The 13,928-nt window shown below is 34.5% G+C and overlaps 1 protein-coding gene across 13 annotated transcripts in view; it reads left to right on the top strand.

The window, feature by feature from the left end:
* Positions 1-13,928, top strand: part of R3hdm1 (R3H domain containing 1) — a 157,923-nt gene that overhangs the window by 103,227 nt on the left and 40,768 nt on the right. For all 13 annotated transcript variants that reach the window (XM_048345568.1, XM_048345557.1, XM_048345561.1 and 10 more), the window contains one exon: positions 703-826. In XM_048345568.1, coding sequence (XP_048201525.1) covers positions 703-826 — 124 coding nt within the window. The remainder of the gene's footprint in view (positions 1-702; positions 827-13,928) is intronic.

Raw genomic sequence — 13,928 nt, 5'->3', positions numbered from 1 at the left:
ACACAGGATAATGGTGTTTTTTTTAGGATAATGATGGTGTTTTTTAATAAAAGGTAGAATAAAGGGATTAGAATTTACCTGTACCTATTTCAGCCCTGCTTAGTTTTAATCTGAAACATGGCAAGAAAATTAAAATCTAATCGTTATTGTAAATGTGAAAATGTAATGAAATCTTTCTCTGTGTAACTAATGTAAGCTAACTTTTTTAAAAACAAGAAAAAAGCTAAATATTTTTATTGGGCACATTAGTAGATATTTTTTGTTGGTGATTTTTTTTTTTTTGTCAGTCTTGGGGCTTGAATTCAGGGAATAAGCACTGTCCCTGAGCTTTTTTGGTCAAGGCTAATGCTCTACCACTTTGAGCTTCAGTGCCACTTCTAGTGTTTTTGATGGTTAATTAGACATAAGAGTCCCTTCCCTGCCTGGGCTGGCTTTGTAATCATAATTCTCAGATCTCAGTCTCTTGAGTAAATAGGATTATAGGCATGAGCCACAAGCACCCAACTTTAGTAGATACTTTTTAAATCATACTGCTTATTAATTTTTCAGTGAATTTTTAAAAGTTAAAAAATAGTAAATTAGTTTTGAGATAGTTGATGCTAAAAAGAAATTGTTATTCATTAAACTATGATGTTCTCTCCCCCCGCCCCCTGCAAAAAAAATTCTTTAAGTAATTTTTATCCTTGGTGTTTACAATCCTAGATGCCAGCCTGTTACTGTGCTCCAGGCCATTTTCACTCCAGTCAGCCTCAGTATCGCCCTGTCCCTTCTATCCATTACAGTTCACATCTAAACCAACCACTGCCACAGCCTGCACAGCAGACAGGTGAGTCATATTTCTGATACCATAAATTCTTAGATGTGTACATTATTTTTGCTCATCTTTATTTCAAGGTTAATATTAAGATACTGCAATACAGTTTGGGATTTTACAGTATGCATGCATACAAATATGCAAGCCGGTAAGATGGAAAGATCAGAGAAATCTCAGAGTTCTGCAGAAAACTCCACACTGTCAGAATCTATGTGGAAAATAGTATGGTAAACAGATAGCCAGCACTCAACTGCCATGGTAGAAAGCAACTGATAAACCACTTGTGATAACAGCAGGAAGAAGCAAGAACAAGATGTCTTTCTGAATGGCTAAACAGAAGCAAAATTTTAGGCTGCTTGTTACTATTACAGGGGCTCAAACTATTTTGAGTATGACCATCATCTCCACCGCAGCAGTTTTCTGCTCTTGATAATGTTTTAACTCATCTGGGTTACTTCCACTTCATTTCTCATATCTGATGAGAAGTAAGTGCTCTTACTTCCTTCTGGTGCAATGCCAGTTATCATCATCATTCACTAATTTTCTTTAGCAGCTAAGAGTAGTACTTAACAGTACCCAGTATAACTTGCAGTGGGACTTTCTAGTTCTTAATCTGTACTGTTGGGAGTTGTCTTGTGTTAAGTAGGCAGGTTCTTTGCTTTTTCTGTACCTATATTATATAGGTGACAAATGTTCTTCCAAAGGATGTTGACTACAAACCATTTTTAGTAGAGTTGTAATTGGTTCTCTCTCAAATAATGACATTTAGCATCAGGTATACCTTACATTTATAATATAGCCATTAGCCACATCAAGCTAAATAAACTAGGCAGGCGCTGGTGGCTCATGCCTATAATCCTAGCTACTTAGAAGGCTGAGATGTGAGGATTGTGATTCCAAGCCATCCCAGGTAGAAAAGTCTGTAAGACACTTTATCTTCAATTAACCACCAAAAATCCAAAAGTGGAGGAGTTGCAGGGAAAATACCCAGGCCCTGAGTTCAAGCCTCATTCCTGGCACATGCACATGCGTGTGCATACACATACACACACACAACCTACCTAATCTGGTCTCTATAATTTGGAAAGACATCAAAAGATGCTCCCTTTTATTTTGTGATGCTCAATTTGAACTTGTGGCTTTAAGGTTGCTAGGCTGATGCATCCACTCCAAAAGTTATCCTTTATACATGGGAAAATTGGTCATGCTACTGCTCCTTGGTGTTGATATCCTGTTATTTTGGTGTAATAAAAATGATTTGTTTAGGCAGGCATAGGGGTACACTGCTATAATCCTGAAATTTGGGAAGATAAACTACAAGGATCACAGGTTCAAACTAACCAAGGCAACATAGCAAGACCCCGTCTCACATAACACACAAGCAAAAATAATAATTTCCTTTAAAAAGAGAGAGAAAAATTTATTTTTCTGAGCTTTTCTGGGCCTCACTGATTGGCTTTTCCTATTGTTTATGTCTGATTGTTGTCTTCTAAGATTATAATAGATCATAGTTGATATCAGGAAAATTAAAAACATTTATCCTCATGCTACTCATTTAGATACCTTTTATATGACTAATTAATGTAGTTTACTTATTATTACACACTGGTAAGGAGGCAAACAGTGATATATTCTGCATTTTATAAGCTGTTTAGTTTTTTTATTTTCTGTGGTAAAATCTATTTTCTATGGTCAAGCTGCCTACAAAATAAAGACATCTAATCACAATTTGGAGCTAATATGCTTGTACAAATGCATCTCTGCAAACAAATATTTCCATTTAATGGAGCACAATTAAAAACTTCCAGGACCAAAATATCTGTATGTCATACATCATGTGTTTATCATCAGGTTCTTTCTATTACTAGTTAATGTGGGTTCTTTCTAATGTTGGTTAATAGTAAAAGGGAAAGAAATAGTAAGCTAGGTTACATCTGGATAATTCAGGTACAGAAAAGAAAATTGTGTCTTTGAATCATTTTTTTTTACATATTTGATTCTAGGTTAATCATAATACTTTAGAACTTGAGGTTGTCTTATCTCAGTTGTTTTCAGATGCAGCACAAATTATTTGTATCTCAATTAGAAAAATTAAGAGAAATCTTCAAAGCATTATTATGTGAAAGATAAACATTTTATAATTAGCTAATGTCTATTTTTTATTGCATACACTACAGAAAAGTATGCATTTGTTTGTATCCTTATAGAAAAGGGAAATGCACTATAAGATAAGGCAATTTTCTCTTGCTGGTTTTATTTATTTGTTTACAGATTAGTAGCAGTTTCAGTCCTAGTAACTTTCATTTTCATCTGCAAATATATTTTCTGTATTTTCCTTTCTTGGATTTTTTTTCCATCATACTTTCTTACATTCCATTCAGTCTGGTCAAAAATGAAAAATTCATGATCTCTTTTTCTTTTTGTACAACTTTGTACTCTACAAAGTATCAAGAAGTATATTATTTCCTTTTATTCGGCCAAAATTATTTGGCCAAATAATGAAAACATTGGTAGATTAGGAACAAATATTCTTCACTATAGAACAGAACAAATAATGTCTAAATATTTCTATGTAGATTTAAAAAAAGTTTATCCTACATTAACCAATTTAGTGAACTCTTCTTAGACCAGAATATGGACAGTAGAAATAAAAAAAATTCTGTTACTTTTCACTTTTAAGTTTGGGGAAAATTTAGAAATTTTCTCAATGATAAAATAGTTTGGAACTCTATCTATGTTTGATGTGAACCATAAGATTGTATGAATCCCTGTTGACAAAGAGTACAAATCTGGCTGTATAAACTTTCTGTACAATGTATAATATGAAAGAACAACAAACTAAGTCACAACCCTGATGACCCTAAGTTATATTTAACTATTATTACTTGTATCATTTAAAGCCACTGAGTTTCATTTTACTCACTTGCAAACTATGAGAGTTTTCCTGTTTTATCTTTTGAAGCTTCTATGGATTTTAGAATTTTAAATTCCATTAATCCAGCCAGGTACTATTGGTGAGGCACCACCTGTCATCCTTGCTACTCAGGAAGCTGAGACTTGATGATCTCGGTTCAAAGCCAGCCCAGGCAGGAAAGTCAATGAGACTCTTCTCTCCAATAATCTAGAAGTGGAGCTGTGGCTCAAGTGGTAGAGTGGTAGAGCACTAGCTGTTCATAGAAGAAGCTCGAGACAGTGCCCAGGCCCTGAGTTCAAGCCCCCAGGATCAACAAGCAAAAAAAGAAACAATTCATAATTCTGTGTTTCTTCTTAGTCATCTTCTATTCAGGAAAGGTGAATGTTAGAGGATTGGTTTGCAGTAGCTTTGCAGCTTACTGTCAGTAACTGGAGTCATGTGATCAAGACCTAATACCAGTTCCAATGAAAAGATATATTAACTCATTCTTACAATATGTAACTTAAATACTATAAAATACAGTATACAAGGAATTTGGTATACTGCTTCTTCAGGTAGTAATTGTAGTAAAGATTCTGGGTTTATGAAGCCCTGGCTCTTTAATATGTAGCTGCTTTTATTCGTATCACTTTTGGAAAAGTTTGCAGCTTCACCCATATATGTTTAGTATTTTACAATAATTGGCCTTGTTCCTGAGCTGTTGGATTCGGGGCCGTAGCACTGTCTGAGAGGTTTACATTTCTCACAGTGAACCGGTCTCTTTTTCAGCTGCTTCCTAGCTTCTTTTTACTCAGGTTTCCACGGCTTTTTTTTTCTTTTGGCTTTTTTTTTTAAGTTTTCATTATGTTCTATTAAAGTATTAACATGCTTATAGTTTTATTAATTGTAATTGCCTTTTAATCATGCATCATACTGCAAAATAAGGATTTTGAATTTAATTGACAGGCTTGGCTAGCTAAAATCAACTTGTAAGAATGAAACCTATTACTTTAATTTCTTTTCCAAAGCATATTTAGGTGGCAAATTTAGTTTAGTTTAAGCTTATCTTTTAAAAAAATGTTTAATATATCTCAGCACGCCAAACTCATTAACAGAAGTCAAGCTTCTCTTTTTAAGGGCATTATTATTCGTTAGTGCATGCTTTCAAATGGGCCTATTAAATGTATATAAATTTGAATCTAAGATACTACTAGGAGCCCACAACTGTTATTTTTACATGCTTATAAGAAACAAAATAATTCTGTGAAACTAAATGTAATTTTAGTTTTGCAGCCATTCAATACATTCAATTCTGTCAATGAATTACAGCTGCAGCCTTAGTTTTTCAAGTAACTCAGAACTCCAAATTTATGAAGGTGCGACTCCAAATTTATTAAGTTATTACTAGCAAACTATGGGAGGCTCCTAATGAACCACAATGTAAAAGAAAAAACTTTTTAGGATAAAAAGTCTATGAAGTTAAAAAAAAATAAAGATCTATGAAGTATGTTCAACAAAGACTGTACTGCAGGGCACAATTTTAAAAGGAACTAAAGTACAAAAGGCAAGCAAGGAAGAAACAGCCGAATTGGGTGAGCAGAAGAGGGGGCTTATTCATTAGGATCCAGTGTCATCTCAAGTAGGAACCGCCAGGACAAGGTTAAAAGTTTCCTTATTGATAGTTTTTGACCCAAGTAATAGAAATTTTGTTGGAATAACTAAGTGATAGCCCTGGCTATCCTTATTTTTTGTGAATTGTATGAGCATTTCTTAGCATTTTTCTGTGTGACAAATACAGATTCAAACATTATGTAATACCTACAAATCCACCTATTTCCCATTTCCCTTCTCCATTAATCTGCTACCACCGAAATCTGGATCCAAATATATTTGGTAAGTACCCACAGATTTCCATGAATTATATGCTCTTCAAATAGGGTAGTCATTTTAAATAGCTGGGAGCTATGTATAATATATGTGTAGCTATTTGTATTATTTCAGGCTCAAAAGTAAGAGACCCAAGAGTGACAGAGAAGGAAAAATAGGGAGAGCAGAATGGTATAACTCTCTCCTCCCAAAGACATCTTAGGAGCTAGCCTTAGGTGGGTTTGGCCTGAGAACTAAAATAGTGCCACAGGAATATAAGCTTGAAAGTTTGATGGTTTATTTACAAACATTTCCTCTAAATAATCTTATAGATGCTTTCTTTCATATATATTTATGTTTAGCAAAATAACTCTAGTTTTTACAAAAGACTGGTACCTTCATAATGCTTTTTTATACAAGCTCAGTCTTGAAAATTTTTAGTAGTATAACTTTAGATTTGTGGCTAGTCTGACTAAGCAATTCTTCAATACTTATTATCTTTCTGATTATGTTATCTATATGTATTGTTAAGAATGCTTTCGTTTACCACAATAGCTAGGTCAGATTACCTAGATAAAATTAAAATAGCCCTGTAACACTTATCTGCTGAGTAGTACTGTTTCTTTCTTGCTCTCTTCTCTGTTGAAATGAAAATGAGTTAAACATAGAATATTTTTTGGAACGCTCCAATGAACTGTCTGAACTATCAATTTATATTGTCCTGGTTCTCTCAGCTTGAAGAAATGAGTGTGCTTTCCTCTGAAAGTGCTAGAAGAAATGGGATACTATTCCAACAGTGCAGTCTTTTAACAAAGAAGAATGGTAATGTTCATTAAAACACCTATATTGAGATCTGGATATTAATTTTGTTTGTAATCACTTGCTGTTGGCATTACTTGGTTTTCAAAGTAGTTGTTTGCCTGCAAGATTAATACAAATTTCTGTAAAGGATAGCCTATCTTCTACCTTCCAGGTAAAACATAGATATGTCACTAAGACACATCTTTTTTTTAATACACTATTTTCTTAATATTGATATGCTAAAATGTACTTTTTAATGAAGAAAGAATAATTTACCTGTAACCAGGTTTGTAATACATAGATTGTTGATACTGGAAATACTCGTGTGGCACTTTTTAAACCTAAAATGGAACTTTTCATTTTCTAGAAATCTATTTCTCTTTCCTAATCCTCAACCTTCTCCCTCTCTTCCAGATCATTGGATTTTTTTCTCATACTTGGCAGACTTCAGACTATACTTTTGAAACTTAATCAGAACTATGTACCCCTCTTCAATTTGTGTAAATAATTAGATAAGGGATCTGAAACACAGGGCCACATCTCTTACAGGTGTCACTCATTTTATAGTCTACTCTGCAGTGTAAAATGGTTCCATTTAAATAAAAGCTCAAAGGAATTTTTGAGCAAAAGAAAAAAATTATTTCCCTTTGACCATATAAATCTTATAAAGCAAATTCACATAAAGCAAAAGATTTCTTATAATTTATTTTGTGTTGATCTAAAGTTATTTTATGTTTTATGCTTTTGCCACATAAGTAACAGTAAGATACTTGTTTGTGATTGAAAGAGAATGAGATATGGGGCAAGGTTTGTCTTTAGTGAGTTCCAATTACATATTTCTAGTTTTGCTTATGATTATATTAATTTCAGCCATCATAGATCCCACAATCATCTTCATTAGAGAAACTTACTCTAATAATTTTTAATAATAATACCGTGTTCTTAAGAGCATATAATACAGGGAATATGGCTTAGTGGTAGATTGCTTGCCTAGCAGGTGTGAAGCCCTGGGTTTGATTCCTCAGTACCACCCAAACAGGAAAGGCACTGTGGCTCAAGTGATAAAGTACTAGTCTTGAGCATAAGAAGCTCAGGGAAAGTGTCCAGGCCCTGAGTTCAAGCCCCAGGACTGGCAAAAAGAGAGAGACAGAGAGAGAGGGAGAGGGGAGAAGAGGGGGGAGGGGGGAGAGAGAGTATATATTTGTTAGCCAGGTCCTGAGTTTGGTTGGATGTTAAAATTATTGGAATGAGTAGTCAAACATTATCATGACTTCTAGAAAAAGAGTATAGGTACCTGTGCTAATGTTATTAATTTCCCTTCAGGTGCCAGTCATATAAAGCATGAAATAGTAAGTGGCTCTTTTAGTTATGGTGGTATTAGAAAGGTTCTCATTCCCTGCTTGCTCCTTCCCAATATGGTTCAAAACTGGTAGGTTTCTTGCCTCAAGAGTAAACATGACTGAAAAGCTACTCAGGGCGGGGGGGGGGGGGGGGGGGGGCGGGAACATTGCTTCACAGAACTTGAAGACTTGATACATGAAACAAAACAGCTCTCCTTGCATACAAGGTGTCCAGGTAAAGCTGGCATTGTCCAAGTAGGTAAAGTCTTAATTTCTTGACACAACAGCTTGACTTTATGGAGAAGACAGCCAACAACTGTAAAAATTGTTCTAAAACAATCTTTTTAAACTCCTCTGGAATATGACAAGAATATATATTTTGAGCAAAAGCAGCTTCTGAGACAAGACAGAAAAGCTAAAGCCCAAAGAGGAACACTGGAGATTGACATGAAGGCTGAGAGACACAGAACTATGGGACATGGAGCCTTCCCTTCCCAATTTCTTTATTGATATGTAATCATAATAAGACAGGAAGTATAGCTTTGACGTACCTAGATCACAAAACATGTATCTTGGAGTAGTGGGCAAAACAACTGAAGGAAAATTCTTCCCAAGGAGAAAATAGGCCGATTGTATGAACTTTTACACCTGGGTTTTTTGTTTGTTGATTTGGTTTGGTTTGGTTTTTTGCTGTTAAGTTCATAGAATTTCCATCTGAACTAAGCACTTAACTTTTTATCCTTATTTACAATAACTCTATTTTCCATCAACTAAATCTGTTTGGAAACTTAGTTTTGTTTACTTATACTACAGTAAAGTCTTCATTAATCAAAATTTTCAGAAAATTGAAGAAGGCCAGATCCTGCTTATTTGAGCATGTCCTGCTTGTTTCAGTAATGCTATAATACTATTTCTACTTCAACATTTGTCCCTGGGAAAAGTAAATCTTAAAATCAGACTGCTGTGTGCAAATCACAGCTACACACTTACCAGCTGGTGACCTTGGACAAGGTATGACCCTTTCTGTGCCTTTGTTTCCTCGTCTGAAAATGAGGATTAATTGTACCTATGTCATGAGATTGTAAATAGTAAATGAATTATATGAATATCAAATGAATTATATAAAATACTTAGTGCCTGGAACCTCATAAATGTCAAATGAGTACTGGCTGTTAATATTACCTGTGATAACTGTTGAAACAATTATAATTATAGTATTCATCCTGAATTTTGGGCCTAATCCCATACCAAATGTATGAAGCTAACATAATTTGTCTTAAATAAATGTTTAGTCTTTTTGGCCTATGCCTATAATCCTTAAAGTAAAGTATTAATCAATTGAATATGTTTCAAGAAAAATTATTTGAACATTTCTTTCCCAACATTTCTTTGTGAAATCTTGTTTGTTCTCATATAGAAGCTTTACATGGAAAAAAGCCTTTTTAGACAACATGACATATGATTTCATTTGTATAAGTAATATGAAAGTTAGACTAGTGATATACAATGTGTAATTGGTGACTTTTTATTGCTTCACAAGTGATATTTTCAGTAAATTTCTTTTGTGTAAATTTGTATACTTTCTACCATGAACATGTTTTATGATCAAGTAAGGTTCTTTTTGACTTTCTTTTTCTTCAGTCATGGGCTTGAACTCAGGACCTGGGCACTGTCCTTGAGCTCTTTTTACTCAAGGCTAGCACTCTACCACTTTGAGCCACAGTGCCACTTCTGGTTTTCTGGTGGTTAATTGGAGAGTCTTATGGACTTTCCTGCCCGGGCTAACTTTGAACTGTGATCCTCAGATCTCATCCCAGTAGCTAGGATTACATGTGTAAACCACCAACACCCAGCTTTAACTTTTTTTGTCAGAACTGGGATTTTGAACCCAGAGCTTGTAGTTTGCTAGAAACACATTCCCTATCAGTTTGCTTGTAGTTATATTTAGGAATGAGTCTTGCTAACTTTTATCCAGACTGGCCAATTGCTGAGTTGATGAGATTACACGCATAAGCCACTATGTTGAGCCCCTTAAAGCTTTTCTAATGTCCACATTGCTTCAGAAATGTTTCAGTAATTCTCAAAATTTACATATTATATATAAATTAAGTTTTATGTTCTTCCTTATTAAATAAGTACTATGGGGTTAATTTCATAAAACTTGTGGTTCAGCTGCTATGTAGTTTTTTATAAGTTTAGTTATTAATGAATTCTAGACTGTTGTCATTTTTACTCACATAACTGTCTTTCTTTTTATTTTCCTTGATGCTAGGGATAAAACCTAAAAAACCCAAAGATTGCCAGATAGGTGCTATATTAACGTGGAATTGTAATTTTAATGAAAAGATGATTATGTTCAATCTTAGAAACTAATGTTACCTTAACCTTTTGCTATCAGAAACCATTCACTAAACATGAACAGTGAGAAACTAGCAATTCTGAACCAGTAAGCACATAATAAGCTTATGAATTTATGTAGAAGTATATATTATTCTGGTTTGATTCTATTTGTATTTTCCCTTTTATTTGTTTAATTAGTGATGGTATGAGGGCTTGAACTCAGGGCCTTATACTGTCTTGATTCTCTATCACTTGAGCCTCAGCTTCAGCTCTGCTTCTTATGGTTCTTTTAAAGTTGGAGTCTCACAGATGTTTCTGTCAGAGCTGGCTTCAAACTGGCATCTTCCAGGTATCAGTCTCCTAGGTTGCTGACATGGATCAATCACTGGCTGGGAACAGTGGTGTGTATCTGCCATCCAAGTGATGTGGGGAAACACAAACAGAAGGATCTAGGTCCAGGCTAGCCTAGGTAAAAAAGGTTGACAACATGGCTGTAATAATTGAACACAAGGCCTTGACTTCAACCCCTCCTACTACCAAAAAAAAAAAAGTCTACACAAACCAGAAAGGGAGAATTATCAGTGAAAAAAAAAAATTAAAGGACAACTGCTTAATAATAACAATGAAAAATGTTTAAGTTTAAGAGATGTTATAAGACAATAAAATTATGAAAAGATTCGAAAGTGCTTCTTAGGAAACAGAAAGAATGTGTTGGTACTAGGGCTTGAACTCAGGACCTCTCACTCTCCTTACCTTTTGTACTCTCAATAATGGTGCTCTACCACTTGAGTCACGCCTCCATTTCTAGCTTTTTCCTAGTTAATTGGAGACAAATGTCTCACAGACTTTCCTGTTTTAGCTAACTTAGAACTGTAATTTCCAGATCTTGGCCTCCTGGGAAGCTAGGATTGCAGACTGAGCCACCATCACCTGGCATTCTTATTTTCAATAGACTCACTATTATTCAAGGACATATCTATATACATAGATACATAGATATGTCCTTGAATAATATGTCCCACTATATATGTGCTACTTGTACTTCTGAATGAAGTACTACAGAAGTCTTTTTTATATTTTGTAATCTTATTAATCTGGAACCCCTGGCAAGTTTTTAACAGCTCTACATGTACAATTTTTGGTTCTCCACACATATTCTTTTCTATCCTGCTTTTCACTTTACGTACCATATTCAGTTACTCATTCCTAGTCCTCAAAATTATTTTTCCTCAATATTACTGCTACAGTTGTTCTTTATCTTTAATTCTTTTTTAAATTTTTTACTGTTATTATAAAGGTAAAAGTACAGATGGGTTACAGTTGCATACGTCAAGTAATAAGTATATTTGAGAAATGTCATCCATTCTCTCAAAAAATCTTTTTGCATTTTTTGCTGGAATTTTCTTTTTCTTTATTCATATAGCTACAACCTTCATGTCTGTCAGAATTAATGTCTTTCTTTCTCAAAACTATTTAAAAATACTATGAATTCTAATTTTTAAAACAGAGCTATGTTAGGCTCATCTTTCTATAACCTAGCTGGCAAGTACTGCATTCTCTGTAACTAAGAACAGGTTCACTAAAGGCAATTATTTTAGATTTTGTGTTACATTGTCACATTTTCAAAGTATGGATAGTTTAGTGTGGTGTTGTATATATACATATTGCAATTAAGTATGGATATTAATGAGTATCCACTAATAGAAACTTTGTGGTATCATATCCAAATGACTCCACATTAAATCATTGTGACATCATTTCTATAGTGATATACTAAAAACTTTGTATGCCTGACTTTGTTTTCATAAGAGAATTTGAGGCAGAATACCTCTAAGACAACTCCTCCCACGTTGGTAAATTTAGGTAAGTTTAAAAAAATCAGAACCCCCACATTTGTATACAAATAACCTTTTAATTTTACAAAATTGGGGATTTTGCTTGTACTGGGGTTCTGTACTCATCTTGTTCAGCTGATAATCCTGTCACTTGATCCATACCTTTATTCCAGCTTTTTGCTGGATATTTTGGAGGTAAGAGTCTTTGGCATATATTCTGCCAATGCATGATAAGCCACCTGTGACTAGCACAAAGTTGTTTGGTTCTGTTTGTGTTTTTTGTTCGTTTGTTTTTGTGCCACTGTTGGAGCTTGAATGCAGGGTCTGGATACTATCCCTTAGCTTTTTCACTCTACCACTTAATCCATAACTTAGGTCCAGCACTTTACTGGTTAATTGGAGATAAAAGTCTTCTGCCCAGGCTGGCTTTGAACCATGGTCCTTAGTTCTCAGATTTCTTAGTAGGTAGGATTACTGACAGGGTTTTTTGGGTTTCATTTTGATTTTTTTTAAATAAAGTCTGTTTAAGTTTTATTTGTTATTATAAACTGAATGTGTAATATGCAAACTGGATATTTACTTCAATGTTAGGCTGCTTAATCCCAAATACCACCAAAAAATGTAGCATGGAAAACATTTGAAATTTCTTGTGAGAGTGCAACCATATTAAGTGTGATCATAACAGTAAATTCTACCAAGTATACAGTTTGTTTTCTTGTGTTTATTAGAATACTGTACATCAGCCAATTCCATTGTCAAAAGGCCATTTTCCCAATCTGTACAGAGCTGAACTTACATTCTGACACTGCAATATAAGCTATGTGTGTATGTACATTGAGAAGTGGCATTTTCAGCAATCTTTTCATCAAATTCCCTTCATTCCTGTCCTTTATTTTCCTAAACATAGAAACATGTCTCTGTGTGTGTGTCTGTGTATGTGTGTGTGTGTGTGTGACTTCTATACTTGTCTTAGCTGACTTTTGAGATTCATGTTAATTTTTAGGCTAAAAAATGAGAAGTTTCGGGGGCTGGGGATATGGCCTAGTGGCGAGAGAGCTTGCCTCGTATACATGAGGCCCTGGGTTCGATTCCCCAGCACCACATATACAGAAAAACGGCCAGAAGTGGCGCTGTGGCTCAAGTGGCAGAGTGCTAGCCTTGAGCAAAAAGGAAGCCAGGGACAGTGCTCAGGCCCTGAGTCCAAGGCCCAGGACTAGCCAAAAAAAAAAAAAAATGAGAAGTTTCTTCTGCTGTCTCTTTAATCAGCCTGTAAGTTCAAGTAGTATAGAAAGAGATAAAAGAGAGGGTTTACTGAATCACATATCAATTTCTTACATAGACAAGGAGTTAGATGTACATTTTTTGTACAAAGTTAGAATAATAAGAAGTCACTTAAAACATGGCTATTTATCAGTTTCCATAGATATAACATTATTTCACAAGACCCTTTTACTCTTTTTGTACTTTGTTAACATATTGCTTAGTTGTCAGAAAAACTTGATAATTTTAGAGAAAGGATGCTAGATTTTATTATTTTTGTTTGTTTTAAAATGTTTTTATTTTTGTGGTTCTGGGAATCAACTCTAGAGGCCTCGTGCTCTACCACTTGTTGTGTCCCCATCCCTTTTGTTTATTGATTTTTTTAACTTTTTTTATTATTGTCAGGATGATGTACAGAGAGGTTACAGTTACATTCTTAAGGTAGTGAACACATACACATTTTCTGTCATACCTGTTATCCCTTTCCTCGTTTTTCTCCTCCTTCCCTCCCGCCCCCTTACCTCAACCCCATTGCTTTTGTAATTATTTTTTCAAAAACTATAAAATAAACTAAAATAAAATAAACAGAAATCTTATCCTTAATGTATATTGTCACTCTAGTCTACAGTGCTTATGTCCTCTACGATGAGTAACAGTAAAACAATTCCTTCTAGATCGGGTGATACATATATACATCTCTTTTCTTTTGCTACATGTAATCTGTTCCTTCTTTTCTTTTCTTTTTTTTTTCTTTTTTTTTTTGCCAGTCCTGGGGCTTG

This window comes from Perognathus longimembris, chromosome 4 (assembly GCF_023159225.1).
Source record: "Perognathus longimembris pacificus isolate PPM17 chromosome 4, ASM2315922v1, whole genome shotgun sequence".
NCBI lineage: Eukaryota > Metazoa > Chordata > Mammalia > Rodentia > Heteromyidae > Perognathus > Perognathus longimembris.
The sequence above is the reverse complement of the archived record's forward strand: the minus strand, read 5'-3'. Positions and strand labels throughout refer to the sequence as shown.